The sequence below is a fragment of the Prionailurus viverrinus genome, chromosome B2 (assembly GCF_022837055.1).
Source record: "Prionailurus viverrinus isolate Anna chromosome B2, UM_Priviv_1.0, whole genome shotgun sequence".
In the NCBI taxonomy this organism is placed as follows: Eukaryota; Metazoa; Chordata; class Mammalia; order Carnivora; family Felidae; genus Prionailurus; species Prionailurus viverrinus.
Genome location: NC_062565.1, coordinates 122,722,759 through 122,741,938, shown reverse-complemented (window position 1 = coordinate 122,741,938; position 19,180 = coordinate 122,722,759). Strand labels below are relative to the sequence as shown.

At 36.3% G+C, this 19,180-nt stretch overlaps 2 protein-coding genes across 9 annotated transcripts in view; both read left to right on the top strand.

Moving 5' to 3' along the window:
• Nucleotides 1–19,180, top strand: part of AHI1 (Abelson helper integration site 1) — a 219,674-nt gene that overhangs the window by 57,416 nt on the left and 143,078 nt on the right. For all 8 annotated transcript variants that reach the window (XR_007152153.1, XM_047858614.1, XM_047858617.1 and 5 more), the window contains 6 exons: nt 99–222; nt 6,769–6,998; nt 9,079–9,185; nt 12,067–12,185; nt 15,170–15,300; nt 17,230–17,370. Coding sequence is in view for 7 of the 8 variants with exons in the window: in XM_047858614.1 (XP_047714570.1) it covers nt 99–222; nt 6,769–6,998; nt 9,079–9,185; nt 12,067–12,185; nt 15,170–15,300; nt 17,230–17,370 (852 nt within the window). In the remaining variant the exon portion in view is untranslated. The remainder of the gene's footprint in view (nt 1–98; nt 223–6,768; nt 6,999–9,078; nt 9,186–12,066; nt 12,186–15,169; nt 15,301–17,229; nt 17,371–19,180) is intronic.
• LOC125165578 (40S ribosomal protein S12-like) lies at nt 11,165–11,608 on the top strand. Its single transcript, XM_047858620.1, has one exon. The coding sequence runs from the start codon at nt 11,186–11,188 to the stop codon at nt 11,558–11,560; it is 375 nt and encodes a 124-aa protein (XP_047714576.1). The 5' UTR covers nt 11,165–11,185; the 3' UTR covers nt 11,561–11,608.

Sequence of the window (19,180 nt, the reverse complement as noted above, 5' to 3'; positions counted from 1 at the left end):
TTATGTACATACAGATTATCATAAACTATGTATTTATGTATTACTGGATTGAGAGTCTCTGTCATGGAAACCTACTAATTTTTGAATATTTTCATTAGTATACGAAATTCCTTCTGGACGTTTCATGAGAGAATTGTGTGGCCACCTCAATATTATTTATGATCTTTGCTGGTCACATGACGATCGCTATATCCTTACTGCCTCATCTGATGGCACCGCCAGGTTAGTATCCTTGAGAAGTACTTCTTCTGTACATTGCTTGCCGTCAAGGAAAGTAACTAATGCATCAGTTATGTTTGGATGATCAAGCGACTATCAGAGATGCATCCTACAGACTGATTAGATGAGTCGTAGTGCAAAATTTTTTTCCTGAAGATGTTTTTGTTAGGTGTATTAGGTAATGTATAATACTTTTGGTCTCAGTGTCTTTCAGTGATCATTATATACACTGTTTGATTAATACTTTGACATAAGGTTATTAAACAATTGATCTTTTCCCCAAAATATAAGCTCTTAATGGTAGGAGTCTGTCTTCACTGTTAGCTATATGCAGGGGCCAGGCCACAGTGCTGCACTATACGTGGTACAGGGCCAGTAAGGTTTCCTCTGCTCTCCAAAAGTATGGCATTTCTATGAAATTTTTCCTAGGACAAAAATGGCATAAAATGAAGAAGTAATTACTGTTAATGTATATGGAAAAGTTTTTGAGTGTTCCCAGACCTAAAAATAGCCTCTTGGACTTTTCTGATACCAAAGGACATGTCTTGCTGATGGCTGCACACAATAAACTGGGATAAAGCGGAGATGCTCACAGATACAGTTCAGAGCTAGAGCAGCTCAATGTGGAGATGCTGAGTGTGGTTTCCAGGGAAGAGCTTCACGGTGCTACTCGCTGCTTGGGGTGTGTGCTGCCTCTGTAAGGGCTCACTGCAAAACAGATGCTGAACCCTAGTTTTGCTTTTCTCCTTTTTTCATCAAAGCAAAAATTCTCTTCAGCTGTCTTTGGGTTAGTGAAAACAAACCAAAAAGTACTAACACAGGTCTTAGGCAAAAGCAAAGTGGTATAATGCAGACTTTGGAAAAGCAGGGGATACTTGTGAGTGAATATGCACCTCATGTTTTAAGAGTTTTCTAGATTGTCAGTATTTGCATTTTTCAGAATGTCAGTCATGAAATAACCTAACCCCTTCCAACCTAGTAAGTATCACAGTAGCATTTTTAAAAACTACTTTGTGAAGTGCCATTGACACTGTTTTAGCTGCTTGCTCTACCTTGCATGTAATATAAATGTATTATTAGGCAGTTTTTCAGAATGCCTTTATAGATATCATTTAATTTGATTCCAACAAATGTAGGTGGGTGCACATAAACATTTATTATTTCTTTTTTTTTTCCATTCTCAGAACTTTATTTAAGATTAGAGTTGAGCAGTTTGGCCTTTTCTTTGGAATTGCAATGCACTTTCCAAACACCCTTCATTTTAATGGGACTCTGGCTGATAATCACTGAGGTTCTTTTTTTTTTTTTTTTTTTTGCTGTTTTTTTTTTAATTTTATTTTTTATTTTTTAAAATTTACGTCCAAGTTAGTTAGCATATAGTGCAACAATGATTTCAGGAGTAGATTCCTTAGTGCCCCTTACCCATTTAGCCCATCCTCCCTCCCACAACCCCTCCAGTAACCCTCAGTTTGTTCTCCATATTTATGAGTCTCTTCTATTCTGTCCCCCTCCCTGTTTTTATATTATTTTTGTTTCCTTCCGTTATGTTCATCTGTTTTGTCTCTTAAAGTCCTCATATGAGTGAAGTCATATGATTTTTGTCTTTCTCTGACTAACTTCACTTAGCATAATACCCTCCAGTTCCATTGACATAGTTGCAAATGGCAAGATTTCATTCTTTTTGATTGCCAAGTAATACTCCATTTTGTATATATACCACATCTTTTTTATCCATGCATCCATCGGTGGACATTTGGGCTCTTTCCATACTTTGGCTATTGTTGATAATGCTGCTATAAACATGGGGGTGCATATGTCCCTTTGAAACAACACACCTGTATCCTGTGGATAAATGCCTAGCAGTGCAATTGCTGGGTCGTAGGGTAGTTCTATTTTTTGTTTTTTGAGGAACCTCCATACTGTTTTCCAGAATGGCTGCACCAGCTTGCATTCCCAACACTTACTGTTTCTATACCCTAAGAAGCTGATACTTGGAGCAGTTTGCGATCCCCTCTGACTTCACTATTCTGCTTCCTGCTTTTCTAACACACTTTGTAGCAGATACTCCTTGCGTCTGGGTCCCTTCTTTTACTAGTCTTATCAGCTTCCTTGTTAATATAAGATGTCTAATTGATTAAGATGTTATCATTACCGTTTACTTTATATTTAAATGCAAAAGATAGTAATTGGTGAGCATTGATTTCCTTCCCTGTGTAGCTGGGAACCTGCTATGCGTCCCTCCTTACGTTATCCTCCACAACCTGTGGTCTGCTTGTTTTCTCGGCATAGCCATTCTGTCTGATGCCAGGTTGTACTAGAGAACAGTTTATAACCCTGCCAGGTCTGACTGGATTTGTAAGTCTTAAAATCACTTGAGCTCTCATCTCAGCTGCACAATCCTTTTCCTTGTCAAAATTCAGCTGTTTCCCCTCATTTCTCTGGCGGCATATCCAGGCCTCACGGCACTTCAGGTTCTGTACACTGAGTCACATCTTCCCACTTTCATTAGCTGAATGCCTTCAGCTTACAGTGAAATGAAGCCAGACACGCACTTCCTGTATTTCCCTCTGGTTTTCCACCCAGTGTCTGTCAGTGTACCCATCTTTATCTCTGTCTGCTGCCTTAACAAAAATGTGAATAAAGACACTTTTTCCGGCCACTCTTTGATCTATGCTTTTAATCTCAGTCCTTCAGTCTGCAGCTCTGTTTCCTACCTCTTGTCTCTTCACTATCTTCCTGTCTATTGACTTTGTCCTGTCATCCTAAAAATACGTTCACATCTTCTTATCTTAAGAAATCTTTTTCTCAACTCTTTCTCCTTTCCAGACTACCACATTATTTTTCTTTCTACACCACCAAGGGCATTCTATGCACGTTGTCTTTACTTCAACCCAGTTAGTCTGGCTTTCACTCCCATTCTGCTAGATAAACCTTCTTCAAGAGGTCAGCAGTCACTTGCTGATTTTCAGATCCCAGGGCCAGTTTTGGTCCTTATCCTGGTTGCTTTCACTGCAGTACTTAATTATTGATGAGTCTTCAAATATTCTCAGTTAATGGTTTCCTTGACAACCTCTTCTGTTTCCTTTTTATTGTGACTCTGGCCAGTTCTCATTCCCTGCCTCCTGTTCCTCCTCCTCTGCCTATTCTCTGTAGATGTTTATTCCTGGGATCCTCTTCTTGTCATCTTCCCTGGTTTGGGGTGCTCGACCTGGTCTCTCTCGTCTTTCCCGGCTTGGAGTCTCAGTCATAGGCAGTGACTTCTAGCGCCCACCTTTTTCTGAATTGCACTTTCTGTTACACACTTCTGTCTGGACTGTCCCGTGGCACCTCAGATCAGACTTGCTGATAATCACAAAACTTTGCTTTCCTCTTTTAGTCCTCTTGTGGATTTTTTAATGGCATCCTTATCCACCTTGTCTCCTGAGCCAGGAACCCAGGGAGCCCTCATTTCTTTTTTTACTTCCCACCATTCCTCCCCGCATCCAAGCAGCGCCACGGTCTGTCGGTTCACCCTTCTAAAAGGCTCACCATCTGTCACACTCTTTCTGTCCTCACTGGTGTTACCTTCATTCAGGCCCTTGCTATCTGCTCTTAAACTATTGGTGCTGAACTTTCCCACTGTTCAGTCTTTTGTTCCTCCATCTTTCCAAAACCATCTTTCATAATGCCTTGATTTTCAGAAGTCTTTGATTACCACCACCCTTTTGAAAATGTTCCAGTTCCCGGGGCGCCTGGGTGGCTCAGTTGGTTGGACATCCAATTCTTGATTTTGGCTCAGGTCAGGTAGGTGGGATTGAGCCCCATGTCAGTCTCTGTACTGACAGCATGGAACCTGCTTGGGGTTCTCTCTCTCCCTCTCTCTCTGCCCCTCCCCTGCTCACATGAGGACATGCGAACACATTTTAAAAATTGTAAAAGAAAAAGAAAAGAAAGAAAGAAAGAAAGTTCCAGTTCCTTAGCATGGCATAACAAGCATGTTTCTCATTGACCCTACACCCTTGTCCTGTGCACTTGCTATATTCCCTCGGCCTCACCCACACAGTCTTTTGAAATGCCCTTAGTATCTTACCCTCTTTGAAATCCCTGTGCCCTGTAGCCTTGCCTCCTCTTCCTGTGCTTAAATGCCCTTTCCCTAGCCTTCCTGCCCAACTCAGTGACTCAGCAAACATTTAAGTGCCTTTTATGAGCCACCATGGGCTCATAGTCATCATTTAAAACTCAGCTCAGATTTAACCATTTCTTGAAGACTCTTGGATTTTTCCACACAGCACATAATATGTTGCAGTACAGTATACTTTTTTCTTTTTGTAGCTTTGAAATTTATACTGATTGAGAGCTCTTAGCATCATAAAAATATTAATGTGTAAGATTAACTGAATGAAGAGAGAAACATTGTGACTAGAACCAAAAAGAGTGAGGTTATTGAAAGGGGTAAGGACTACTAAAAATGAATAAGCTAATGTCAAAAGGAAGAGAGTTAGAGTTGCTAATGCCAAGAGTGGCAGAGGGATGAGTTTCTCTGGCTGTTGCTTCCATCTTCCTGGGGATCCACACCACATGTTAGTGTCTCCTGAGTATAACTGTTTCCCACTGGATATCTCTCTGCCATGTAAGTTTAGCCAAAATCTTTAGCTGTCATCCAGATAATTTGTATTTTTCTCTAACCGGCAACTCCTAAAATAGTCCAGTTTTTCCCATGTGTAATGGCTCCAGTTAGGCACATAGGTCCCTATGCCACCCTTAATCCCACATACTGTTTAACTTCATGTTTTTTCTTACCCAGCTGTAATAATTTTTTTTGTGCGCTCATCTAGTCATTACAAGTTGAGTATCTCCTTGTTCTTTGTGATTAGCCTATTTTTTCCCCCAGACTCATTAATATGTTTCTTTTGTTCTTGGATTCAACCATTGCTTGCTTGATGAAAGCCATCATTCACACCAGTTAGGTCTTCACATAAAAAGCTTCATTTTTATTTTAAAATGCTGTGTCTGGATTTTTTTTTAATTTTTTTAAACATTTATTTATTTTGAGAGACAGAGCAGGAGCAGGGAAGGGGCAGGGAGAGAGAGGGAGACACAGAATCCGAAGCAGGCTCCAGGCTCTGAGCTGTCAGCACTGAGCCAGATGTAGGGCTCGAACCCGTGAACTGTGAGATCATGACCTAAGCCAAAGTCAGACGCTTAACCGACTGAGCTACCCAAGTGCCCCCAAAAATGCTGTGTCTGTTTTAATTGAGCTGTTTTTAAGGTATGATTGCTTCATTTCTATCCGCTATATAGTATTTCATATTATACCACTGAGATTTTTTAGCAAGCAACTGAAGTTTTCATCTTTTAAACAATCTTCACAATATTAATCACAAATTAATGATTTTGTTCTTTAAGTACTCTATTTCATGCAGCATGCATTCATTGAAAGTATTGCTATGGTAAGAATGTTTATGCAGTGACATACATGCTTTATTTTTACTTGAAAACATGTTCTTTCACTTCCTTCATCATTAGTTTGGATTCTTAGTAATTGAAGATCATATCCTGTATTTGAAGCAGCTGCTGAGAAAATGCATAGAATGTTATTCTTAAATGGCAACCATATTTTTTCTTTCTTCGATAAATTTGAAAAGGACTTAATTTGCTTTAGTTCTTAGGTAGTAATTAAAAGAATGAACTGTAAATCCCCTCATTAAAAAATTAATATATTTTTCTAATTCTAGCAATTTAATCAAGTTAAAAAAAAACAGTGTTCTACACTCATTTAGTAGCTGTCTGTTGTTAGATTTTTCCAATTTTTACACATTGACTAGAATTGCAGAGTTTCTGACATAACAATTTTAACGCTTGAGATTTACTCTTTTGTCAAGACTGTAGCAGTGACAGTAACACTGCTTTTTAAAAATTGTCCATTATTTAGAGGAAGAGATAACGAGAGTGTTGAACATAAGTTGATTATTTAATGTAAGGTAGTCTGTTTTCTATCAAAAATCATAATTATTTTAATCTTATGCAAGTATTCATACAGTTATTTCATTATGGCTTTTAAGTCTTTGAGATCATGTTCTTTATCTATGCTATGAAATTACATATATAAGGTTAATGGAGTATCCTGTTCTCTAACCTCTACAGTGAGCACTTTGCAAAAGCAATATACACAACCTAACTGGGGGATAATTAAAGCTCTCCCTAGATTTTATTTTTTGTGTGTAGTGTACTAAATGCAGTATTTTACCAACTATACAGTGTGTATTTAATGACAAAAGTAGGTATGTTTAAGAAAAACAGACCTACCCAAATATAATTTTTCATTTTACAGTATAGTTACAATTAGTAGACAAATTAACATGGTTCATAATAACTAAGAAATAGCTTTGTCAAAATGTAAAGAACCCCAGCCATCAAATCTTTGGTCATATTATTTTTGATTGTTAGGAAATTTAGTTTACCATTGGTTGTTATCATTGCTTACTTGAGACCCATTGGCTGTGTTTTTAGAGAAAGTTTTAGAAACTTGTGCATTTCAGAAGCAATATATAACTTTTTATCCTTTTCCAGGATCTGGAAAAATGAAATAAATAGTACCACTACTTTCAGAGTTTTGCCTCATCCTTCTTTTGTTTACACGGCTAAATTCCATCCCGCTGTGAAAGAGGTGGTGGTTACAGGGTGCTATGATTCCGTGATACGGATATGGAAAGTTGATATGAGAGAGGATCCTGCCGTATTGATCCGACAGTTTGACACACACAGGAGTTTCATCAACTCTCTCTGTTTTGATGTTGAAGGTATGTCACAATATATTCCAAATTAAAGATAGTTGCATGAAGAATTTTTTTTAATTTTATTTCACCAAGATAATTTTTTAAGTTTGAGAGGGATTTTGTGTATTGATAATTGTACATATTTGTATATATGTGTATTTTGCAGATCATATGGTAGATGTAGGCACAGATTTAGCACTGAGGGAGTTTTGTTTGTAATTTTAAGTTCATTAAATTCCTAAACATTTATATTCAACTAATCTTTACTGTGAGAACTAGTCATATATCAAATCTCATAAATATATTTCATTGGATTGGTGATTATCCCCTCAGTAGGTTTTTTTGTTTTTGTTTTTGTTTTTTAAGATTTATTTATTTATTTTGAGAGAGAAAAGTGTGAGTGGAAGAGGGGCAGGGAAAGAATCCCAAGCAGGCCCCACACTGTCAGTGCAGAGCCCAGTGGGGGCTCAAACCCACAAACTGTGAGATCATGACCTGAGTGGAAGTCGGACACTTAACTGCAACTGAGCCACCAGGTGCCCCCTCAGTAGGTTTTTTTTTTTTTTTAAGTGGCTTTTGAGTGAAAGGGTTAAAATGAGGAAGAACGGGAAATACCAAAAGAATATTAGATAGATAGTGGGAGAAACCTGTATTTACACTGTGTACTGAGCACCACTGCATTCAGCTAACAGTTAATAGGTATATGTTATAGAGTCGTCTAAATGTATCTAAAGAAATTTTCAAGAAAAAAACATTTTCTATTATCAGCAATGCTTAAAATGTTTTCAGCTTTCTCGTATCATGAACATGATTTCTATGAATACGAATTTTATTTATATATATATGTGTATGTTTATATATATATACATATATGTTTATATATGCTTATATATATAAACATATATGTTTATATATGTATATATATAAAGCTTTGTTGCACTATTATTTTCTTAACATAAATTCCTAGATGTGAGGTTGCTGAGTCAAACATTTCTGGAGTCCTTGCTATGTGGTTTAATGTTTTAAATACTTTACATGTGTAAACTAGTTTATTCCTCAAAAAATCTGTATGATTATGGTATATACCTTCACAATATTTCAGACGCTGGGTATACAGACTATAGCTATAATTAATTAGTATGGGATCCAGATCAAAATGACAATACTGCTAATATATTCATTTTAACTATAAGGATGTTAAAAAATTGGAACACATTTAGAAAAGTCAACCAAGGATAGAAAGGTGTCTGTAAACTTTGTCATAGTATAAGTAACTCAGATTATAAAAAGAGGAAGGAATTTCTTCAAATATTTGACTAAGACCTCTATACATGAAACAAAGAAAGTCAGTCTGTGTTGCTTCCAGTAGGTAGAGATGGGACCAAAGCGGCAAAGGCAGATATTTTTGTTCAGAATTAGAAAGAACATTCTAGTGTACAGAGTAGTTCATCAGTTGAATAGCTGGTTTGTAAAATATTAAGTTCACAGTTGCTAGACAATTGTCTGTTCATTATAGTGTGGTAGATATTCCTGAGTGGGTGTGAAGTTGAATTCGATGGTCTCTGAGGTTCCATTCAACTATGAGGGGGTTTGACTCTAAGAATGTATGTTAACTGAAGCACCTGTTACTTATTATTTTATTCATTCCCTGATCATTTACTGAGTTTCTACTGGTATCAGGCACTTTGCTAAAAGTATGTATAAAATATAGGTGTTTTTCCAGGAATACAAAACAGATTATACAGGTTAATGAAAGTGAGCAATACAGACATATTGGATAATTCAAATAATTTGTTTGGCTTTATAATTTGAACCATGTACAAATGCACTAAGATGCTCATTTCTTTTTGTATTCAAGTTCAAGTAAGTGACAAAGGGAAATAAGTCAAAAGTAATTCGGTAGAGTGAAGAATTCATTTAAAGATCATTGGAATTTGACTACAAATTGTGTTTTGGTTTTTGGCCTTTTTTTTTTTCGCTAAAACACCTTTTAATACCCCTCTGATTCTTTGTTATACTGGGCTGTGTTTTACCAATTTCATATTATTTGTTTCTACCTGTGTGTAGCACTTATAAAAGAGTAATTTTACTTTTTTTTAAATAGGTCATCACATGTATTCAGGAGATTGCACAGGGGTGATTGTTGTTTGGAATACCTGTGTCAGAGTTAATGATGTGCCACATTCAGTGCATCACTGGAGTGTAAATAAGGTATAAAATCATACTTCATATTTAGGGTTTAATTAGAGAAATTAGAAAAAATTGAACCACGTGAATTTAAAAATATGATGTCAGGACACTCTGTTCTCTCTTCTCAAAAAAAAGTGAAGTTTTTCTCAGTCCCTGCAAGCTGTCATTGATTCATTATCAAGTCTTCCTGATGGCTAATTGGTGATATAGCAACTTAGTGAAAATTTTCATTTTGGTCAGACTTCACTTCCTTATTTTGAACCCTAATTTGTGATATGGCATTCAGTGATCCACTACTGAAATTATGCTCAAATGAGGCATATGTTAATATTACCATCTCTAAGTCATAACTTCTGTTACCTGCTATTCATATTCTTTCTTTTGACCCAATAACATCACTCTAAAAACAACATGCTCAACATTTTAACAGTCGTGTCTTTCACAATGATGTAATCAAAATTAAGTAATTATGAGTGGGGTCTGCTATTCAATCACTATAATTGCTTTCATTTAAACTTTGCTAAGTAGGCAGAAACAAACGAATAATCTTTCATTTTTGGAGTGTTTTTAAGGTGGCTGGTATATTAAGCAATTTTGTTGGTGCGTATTCAGTAATTTTTAGTTAAAAATACAAAGTGAATTCTTAAACCTGAGTTTTGTATAAGTTGATATAGTTTCTAATATGCTATAATTTATTCTTAAGTTTTTGTTCTTCTATAACAGTTGTCCTCATTTGAAGTAAAGACACTCTAAGTGAAAAAGAATTTTTATGAACTTTAGTTGAATCTATCAGATCTGTTTAAAAAACTGTCTATTCTATTTTTAGTCATTTTCATCTAGTCTCTCAGATTAATGATTGATGGCTTGGAATTCGTGTTGTAGATTAATTTCACACATTTTGAAAATAACTTTCTAATTCTTATATACCTGAGGGATTGGCAAAACTCCAAAGTCACCTATTCCAGTAATTTGCGTGTAGAATGCGAAGTCTGTTATTTGTGTTAAATATCGTGTGTTTCTTTACCTCAGTATAGTTGTTAAAAGGCAAATTTATCTTCAAAATCGACAGCCTGGTAGTTACTTGAGACAGTCCAAAATAAAAAGTCAGGAAATGAACTGGAATGTCTTTCAGTAGCTAATGCCCTAGAACAAACTGTAGACTCTGATTTCTTATGTGGTTCTCTTCAGCCAGCAGTGAGACATGGGAGGTTATACTCAGCTGTCCCTTAAGATGAAGTGTCCGTGTGCTGTTGCACACACTCCTTGTTACAGGACATGGGCTTCAGAACTAGAACATTTTTAGTTTGAAGATGAGTACGATAAAGAAAACTATAAAGGAAATCATTAACAGATACTACAAACGCTAGACCTGCTAGCACTTTTGTCAAATTCATGCCTAACATAACTTGTTAGACAGCTCTGTGTTTTTGATTTTGCACCTTTGCATCTGTGTAAATGTTTCTCAGACCTGCAACAGTGCACCCCCGACCCCAGGTTGTTGTAGTTCAATTAGTATAACCCCCATCTGTGCTGTCAGTGTTTGGCTCTTTTCTGTAACTTTTAAAAAGGAGCTAGCGGCGGGTCTCAGTGTCAGACAACGATAGCGTGGGCTCAGCTGCTGCTCTCGGAACTGTAGCCCTCTGTACTCCAGTTGGTGCCAAACCACCCCTGAAGAGGAGACCCCTCTAGGAACTGGCGACAAAACATAATGTCGGAGCCTCGAAGGACATGAAGGCTAATTCCAAATTCTGCCTGCAGATTAAAGCAGACTTTCTGTTGACTCTGTGGACTTTAGTCTGAGCAGTTTTGCTTTAGTAATTCTTCCTTGTGAGGCTTATCCAGGCAGATTTTCCTTCAGTATGTATGTCTTTCTTGACATCATTAGCCAGGAGTCTTCCATGGCTGCTTTAAATAACTATCAAAAAAAAAAAAAAAAAATCCTGGAGGCTCAGGTGCACTTTAGATTTGGCTCCACCATAACCCACCACCACACGGAGGAAGGCATTGCCGCTAGAGGTGTAATGGACGTTAATACTGCTTTACAAGAGGTGCTGAAGACCACCCTCATCCACGGTGGCCTAGCACATGGAATTCGCGAAGCTGCCAAAGCCTTAGACACGCATCAAGCCCGTCTTTGTCTGCTTGCATCCAACTGGGATGAGCCTCTCTCTGTATGTCAAGTTGGTGGGGAGGCCCTTTGTGCTGAACACCAAATCAACCTCATTAAGGTTGATGACGACGGGAAACTGGGGGAATGGGTCAGCCTCTGTAAAATTAACAGGGAGGGAAAATCCTATAAAGTGGTTGGTTGCAGTTGTGTAGTGGTTAAGACTATCTGTGGCAGAGAGTCTCAGGCCAAGGATGTCATTGAGGAATACTTCAAATGCAAGAATTGAACAAATAAAAATCTTGGTTCTTGTTCCTCAAAAAAAAAAAAAAAAAAATCCCTAAAACTACAATCTAAATTAAATGAGCTCAGAATAAGATGCCAATAACATGCCTTTTTCAGGATAAAGTGGAAATAAGTACCTGAAAAAATGATCTCATGCTGAAATAGAATTTGAAAGTTAACTCCGTACTAACTTTTGAAGTTATAAAAATTATATATGATGGTAAGCAAGAAAATTCAATGTTAGAAGTTATGTTTTAAGAAGTGCTTTTTATTTGGGGATATACTACAATAATGCTAATTAAGTGTAGCCGTATATAACAGTCAAAAAATACATATTATCAGCTTTATTTTCAACCTTCATTGGGAATTCTTTGGCTAGCAATTTTAAAGGACGCTTTAAATTATAACTGAAAGTGACTTCTTCAAAATTAGTTTTGTACTCTAAAAGAGGCTTCATATTCAATAAACTGTTCAGTGCTAATATTTTATAATCTTTTTTAATCATTTCAGGAAATTAAAGAGAGTGAGTTTAAGGGGATTCCCATAAGTTATTTGGAGGTTCATCCCAATGGAAAACGATTGTTAATCCATACCAAAGACAGTACTTTGAGAATTATGGATCTCCGAATGTAAGTATATTTCAGTATTGACAGATTAAGCACTCATAGAATAAGAAATGAATTAATTCATATTTATAAAATGCAGCTGTAGTTTTTAAATAGTTTTCCCTCCAGAGGACATTTGACAGTGTCCGGAAGCATTTTTGAATGTTAGCATTTAGTGGATAGAGACCAGATAGTATATAGTGGATAGAGACCAGAAATACTGCTAAGCATCCTACAGTTTATAAGACAGTGGCCCCACCTCACAACAAAGAGTTTTCTGGCTCAAATGTGAATAGTTCTGAAGTAGAAATATAGTCAGTTGCTCTTTGTTGTCACAATTAAAAAAAAGAAGAAGAAGAAACTTCTGCCTTAGATAGATCTTTTACTTTTATGATACTGGTATAGCGTAGTACTCTGATATACCTACCATAACAGAATGAGATGGCTTTTGATGAACATGTCCTTGTTTTTCTTATTCTGTTTTATTTCTAAATAAGGAAAGGAAATATCCTTAATGTTAAAAGCAGAGAAGCGGAATTCTGGACAAACCAGCATGGTCTTCTGATGGTTCTTGTTTGGTGTTAATAGTACTTGTAAAACAAACAAGAGAAGGCTAGTTCTGTTAGTTGTCACTATTGTATTTTGAAAGGAAAATGTGGTAGTCTATACTAGTTTATTCTGCAATTATCTTTTAGGGCTAACTGTTAAGGCCTTCAGTGTTTATGTGGAGCTGTTCAGGGTACTGACATCAGTGCTATGAGAGAATGATTAGCAGAATGAGTTCATTAGGAGTTTATAATCTAGTTGAACTGCCTCCAAAATAACTCACAAAACATATTAATGAGGCTAAATTGTGAGATCTTCTAGGATTGGAATCTGCTTATTCTTCTTACATACATAGTACCTATGTTATACCTGGCTGATAGTAAGTACTTGATATGTATTTTTTTTAATGAAGATAAATACATAATAAGAGGATTATATCTTTCATGGCAATAGTAAAGGTGATGATAGGTCTACTATAGTCTTCTATTAAAGGCTCTATGGAGAGGCTGGCCTTTGAGCTCGGTCTTGAAGGATGGATGGAATTTAGAGAAGATAGAAGTGTTGTCAGGAGGGTGGAAAACATGAAAAGCCTGGAATAAAGTTCAGAGGTAGGTTAATAGAAGTTGTGTTCGAGGCAAGGTGGGTAAATCTGTAGAAGCATAAGTTTCTTGATAAGGAGTGCTGAGAGAGAATTTCTTTGGTTTTAAAGGTTACTCATTTATTTTGAGAGAGGGTGCACATGCATGCAGGGGAAGGGCAGAGAGAGAGCGAGAGAGAGAATCCTAAACAGGAGAGCATCCTAAACAAAATTGTACAGAGCCCAACGCGGAGCTCGATCCCACAAATTGTGAGATCATGACCTGAGCTGAAACCAAGAGCCAGACACTGAGCCAACTGAGTCACCTAGGAGCCCTGAGAGTTTTAGAAGTAGAGATTAGAGCCACATTTTAGAAGGTCAGGCCTTGGAAGTTTGGTTATTCTCTTTTTAAGTAGTATGTAGTATTCAGCTTAGAATCATGCTTGAGCTCTAGAGGCAAACTGCTTAACATTTATTTATTTTTGAGACAGAGACAGAGCATGAACGGGGGAGGGGCAGAGAGAGAGGGAGGCACAGAATCGGAAGCAGGCTCCAGGCTCTGAGCCATCAGCCCAGAGCCCGACGCGGGGCTTGAACTCGCAGACCGCGAGATCGTGACCTGAGCTGAAGTCGGACACTTAACCGACTGAGCCACCCAGGCGCCCCGGCAAACTGCTTAGAGTCAAATACTGCCTTTTCCATCCCTGACTAACTGATTAACCATTCTGTGCCTCTCTTTTCCTCCTCATTCAAATAGGGGAGATAATATACCATATTTGTAAGGGTTTTGTGGGGAATAAATTAGTATACACATGCAAAGTGCTTAAAACATTACACCGTATAGCAAGGACTCTAGAAATGTTTGACCCAGTAACCTCAGGCCTGGGAATTTATGTGAAAATAGTTATAAAGCAGGGAAAAAGTACAATTACACAAGCTTGTTCATAGAAATCATGTTCAATCATAGAAATCTCCCAGTAGGAGAAAGCTGGGAATATTCTGTTGTCTCATAGTAGAAGATTTCTTAAGGTATGTTTAGACTTGATATAATACATACCTACTAAAATGATAATACCTAATTTATACGCTCTGACACAGAGGGCCATTATTCATGAGTCATTGTTAAATCGGGCACAATTGTATGTCTACCTGGCACATAGTGAGCACTAAGATAATGTTAGTTATTATTCACAAGCGAAAAAGTCTAGAAAGTTATATACCATATTTAATAGATGATTTAATTATATTTTTATCTAATATTTCTGCAAGTGTCCCAACTCTGCATTGTGTGATTTTAAAAATTTATCACATGGGGTGGTAAATGGGTGGCTTAGTCAGCTCAGGTCTTGATCTCACAGTTTGATTCATGCTATTGAGCCCTTTGTTGGGCTCTGGATTCTCTCTCTCCCTCTCTCTGCCCTCCCCTACTTGTGCACACTCTCTCTCTCTCAAAGTAAGTAAACTTTTTTTTTTTAATTTATCACCTGGAAAAAATATGAGTATAAAAATTTTGTACATTTTTCAGTAACCAACTCAAATGCTACTTCTATAATATAGGCTCTCTCTGCATAGCTAGAAATAATCACTTTTATCCAAATCTGCAAAGTACTCTTTTTGTTCTTTTATGGCACTTTCTGTATCCATTTTCTGTTTTACATGGATGCATTCCTTCTCTGTCCTGCTAAATTAGAAACTCCCTGACCTCCAGGACTATCTCTTCTTTATTGTACATCCATCATAGAATGTTTCCCATGTAACAGAGTCTCAAAAATCGTTAAATGCAAGTGAAGTATTTAAGAGAAAAGTTTTGTTTTTTTTTTTTTTAACCACCAGTCTTTTCCATGGTTAAGACAGGTCATATGTGTGAAATCTTTTTTGTTTATAGATTAGCAGCAAGGAAATTTGTAGGTGCAGCAAATTATCGGGAAAAGATTCATAGTACTTTGACACCATGTGGGACTTTTCTCTTTGCTGGAAGTGAGGATGGTATAGTATACGTTTGGAACCCAGAAACAGGTAAGTATTTCATTTATCTTAAAAATATTTTTTGGTTTGTTTTTATTTTGAATAAAGGTGAAAACTACCATTTTCTGGAATAATTTTCAAGGAAATTCTGATTTCAGGTTCTCAATTATGTTTATCAAAATGGGAAATGGGAAAGCTGATAATGGAACTAAGCTGCAGTCTAAATTTGTGTTAACATTCTGTTCTTTACCCTTTTGATATCTTTCACATTATAATTCAATGTTTATAATGAGATATTATCAATCTTAAGAGAAGTATTTTTTATTGTGGTTGACATACAATATTATATTAGTTTAAGCTGTATGACAAACATGATTCAACAGTTACATAATTACAAAATGCTTGCAGTGATCAGTGTAGTTACCATGTGTTATCATACAAAATTATTATAATATGATTGACTATATTCCCTATCCTATATTAAGAGAAGTATTTAATTAAGATTGTAATGCAAAATACAAAATATTTATAAGCTGAATTTGGAATATAAGTGAGTATACAAATGGCTACATATCTATAATATATTTTTGTTAGAAACAAACATATTCCTGTCAAAGTTTTGATGTCTGAAACTTAATAGCAACTTACCCAGGGTGGGGCGGCTGGCTGGCTCTGTTGGTAGAGCATGGAACTCTTGACCTCACGGTTGTAAATTCAAGCCCTACATTGGGTGTAGAGATTACTTAAGAATAAAATCTTTAAAACAGAAAAGAAAAAAAAAAACACCATTTACTTCAATTACTGTAATTAATTATTCATTTGTGCCTCACCTTTGCTTTTCAAAAGAAAAGCTTAAACCACATAAACATTTCTTACCACTAAATTGAGAGATTTTATAAAATTTAAAATATCTTTAATCAGTAGTATTTGGTTCACTGTGCTTACTCTCTTTTTTTCCAAGTGTTTATTTAAATTCCAGATAGTCAACATACAGCGTAATATTAGTTTTAGATGTAGAATTTAGTGATTCAGCATTTACACGCAGCACCTGGTTCACATCACAAGTGCCCCTCCTTAATCCACAGTCTCTCGATCTTTTCTTTAACATTTTTGACTAGTCAGTTCACTTAGTGTTTGTTTGTTTGTTTTTTTCTTACCATGTTTCGATACTTTAGGATCAGTTTGGAAGTGTTAAATCTCTTTTCTCCTTCAATAAGTAGATCTAGATTCTTTGCTTTGTGAGTTCTGTTTTTCATAGGTTCCTTAGGCCTCTACTGTAGGTCTCTTTTAGCGATTAGTAATCAGATATATCTTTAAAGCAGGTGGTATCTCAGTCTCTGGGGAAAAAAAAAAATAGAAAATTTTATTCCCCACCAGATCTCCCTCAGCCAGACAGTATCTTCAGTTTTAGAGCCTGCAGTTCCGTATGAGTTTTCCCTGAGTTCTTTGTTAGCTGGCATTTGCTCAGCTCTGTCAGATTTCAGGGTCAGATACTTCTCTACTAGTAAGTTCTTTGTTTTTATTTTGTGCCTGGAAAACCTCATTGAAGAGGTTGAATTGCAAAGTAGAAAAGGTCCAACAGGATGAAAAATAAATATAAGAGCTACTTGGACGATTAAGTGTCCGACTTCAGCTCAGGTCATGATCTCACAGTTCGTGAGTTTGAGCCCTGCATTAGGCTCTGTGCTGATAGCTCAGGGCCTGAAGCCCGCTTCAGATTCTGTGTCTCCCTCTCTCTCTGCCCCTCTCCCTCCCTCCCTCCCTCCCTCCCTCCCTCCCTCCCTCTCTCTCTCTCTCTCTCCAAAATAAATATTTTTTAAAAAATTAAGAGTTACTCAACTATTTTTAAGTATTTGAAATTCTCATGTAAATAATATGAGCTTTATTACATACTGTAACTATTTTAGTAAGTTGCAGAATAATCTTCTAATGAGAGATATTTGAGATAGTACAAATGATTGAATGTCTTTTCTTATTTAGGAGAACAAGTTGCGATGTATTCTGACCTGCCATTCAAATCACCCATTCGAGACATTTCTTATCACCCACTTGAAAATATGGTTGCATTTTGTGCATTTGGGCAGAATGAGCCAATTCTTCTGTATATTTATGATTTCCATGGTAAGTTCACTGCTGATAAGTAAAGAATATTTCGATTAACCTTTACTTTTAGACTGACCCAGGAATCATGAGCTCTGTAAAGACTATCAACCTTTGTATTAATAAAGCTTTCTTAAATATATTTTAAGACCCAAACAGATTAAATAGATTATATTATTATTATAACAGTTTATTTTTCCAAAAGCACTATCATTATGGAGTTTAAATATCAGCGAAGATACACATAAATGGTTGTGCCCTTATGTTGGAATCATAGAAAGGTAGTCATCACAAGTCAAATTCACCTAAAAATTATTTGAGAATGTATTAACTAAATTTCAAAGGTAAATAACATTTAGGAAATATGGATCTTTAATGTTTTCAGTTGAATATTTAATTTCTTATTCCATATTTCTGTTTTTCACCAGAGCACATAGTTGTAATAAGTTATAGTTTCAAGAATTTCTTAACCTAAAAGGAAGGCAAAAAAATCAGGTGTCAGTAAAACAAGATCTGGAATTGGAAATTTAATGTCTTTTTTTCTCTAAAATTACACTGCTCCATCATTCTGAGAAAAAATAAATAAAGATTCTGGACACATTTTTCAGGAATAATGTAGCATTCTTAGAATTATTTGGATTTATGCTGTATTTCATACATTTCTTTAATTTCTTTCCTGAAATTAGGATTTCATTGTTCTACATTGCATTGATAGTGCTGTCACTCCCAAAATTACAGTTCCATTTTCTTTATATATTAAATCTTGTTCAAAAATAAATGGTCTTTATTAGTTTCTGATTTGATTAGGATGTCATATATCATCATTCACTGTTTTTGCTAAGCTAGGATGGCTTACATACAATGTCATAAATGCATAAATGTGCAAATACATCCATTATAGGTAACATGAATGTGGGATTATTTGGCAAAGAGTTTTAAATTTAAATGAAATACAAGTGGTTACATTTACTGTGTTCACGCAGATCACACAGAAATGTTAGCGTTAATTGGTTATTTGTTAATGGTTGTGATATGTGCTAAATTATTAAACAGTTAAGTTCTAAGCCTGAAATTGTTGATCACTGAATGGGTATTATTATTATTATGCTATTCCAGGCAAATTATATTAGAAAATAATTTGTAAAATTGAAATTTATTTTTAAAAATCTTACCAAGATGTAACCAGTTTCTCTAATGCATATTCAAATCTGGTGACTGGTGCAAACATGTATCCAGAGACAGGTCTTTCTCTGTGCCAACTCTAAATCTTCCTGTGAAAGAGAGTTACACCTAGGCACTTATTCTTAACCTGGGACTGTTGTACAGAAATCAGCAGCGCAGTTATTTCCTCAGAACCTTTAGAGGTTTCACAACAGTCTTCATTTAATTCCTAATGTGCTCTTTTTTAGGCTTTGGAAATTTTCACTGCACATGCAAGTGAAAGTCCCACTCTTATCTTTTTTTTTTTTTTTAATTTTTTTTTTTCAACATTTATTTATTTTTGGGACAGAGAGAGACAGAGCATGAACGGGGGAGGGGCAGAGAGAGAGGGAGACACAGAATCGGAAACAGGCTCCAGGCTCTGAGCCATCAGCCCAGAGCCCGACGCGGGGCTCGAACTCACGGACCGCGAGATCGTGACCTGGCTGAAGTCGGACGCTTAACCGACTGCGCCACCCAGGCGCCCCACTCTTATCTTTTTTTATTCAGTAATTTTTGGTCATGGATCAAGGGTTTCCATCAGATTAGCCCAGTTGGGTTTGCCAGTTTGGTTTTGAGGCAGTAGGCACATAGACTAAGAAGTCCGTTCTAGAAATGTCAGTAGAAAGAG

What these genes read in the sequence shown, in the direction of transcription:
- LOC125165578 (XM_047858620.1), top strand. Translation starts at nt 11,186, where the DNA reads ATGGACGTTAATACTGCTTTACAAGAGGTGCTGAAGACCACCCTCATC.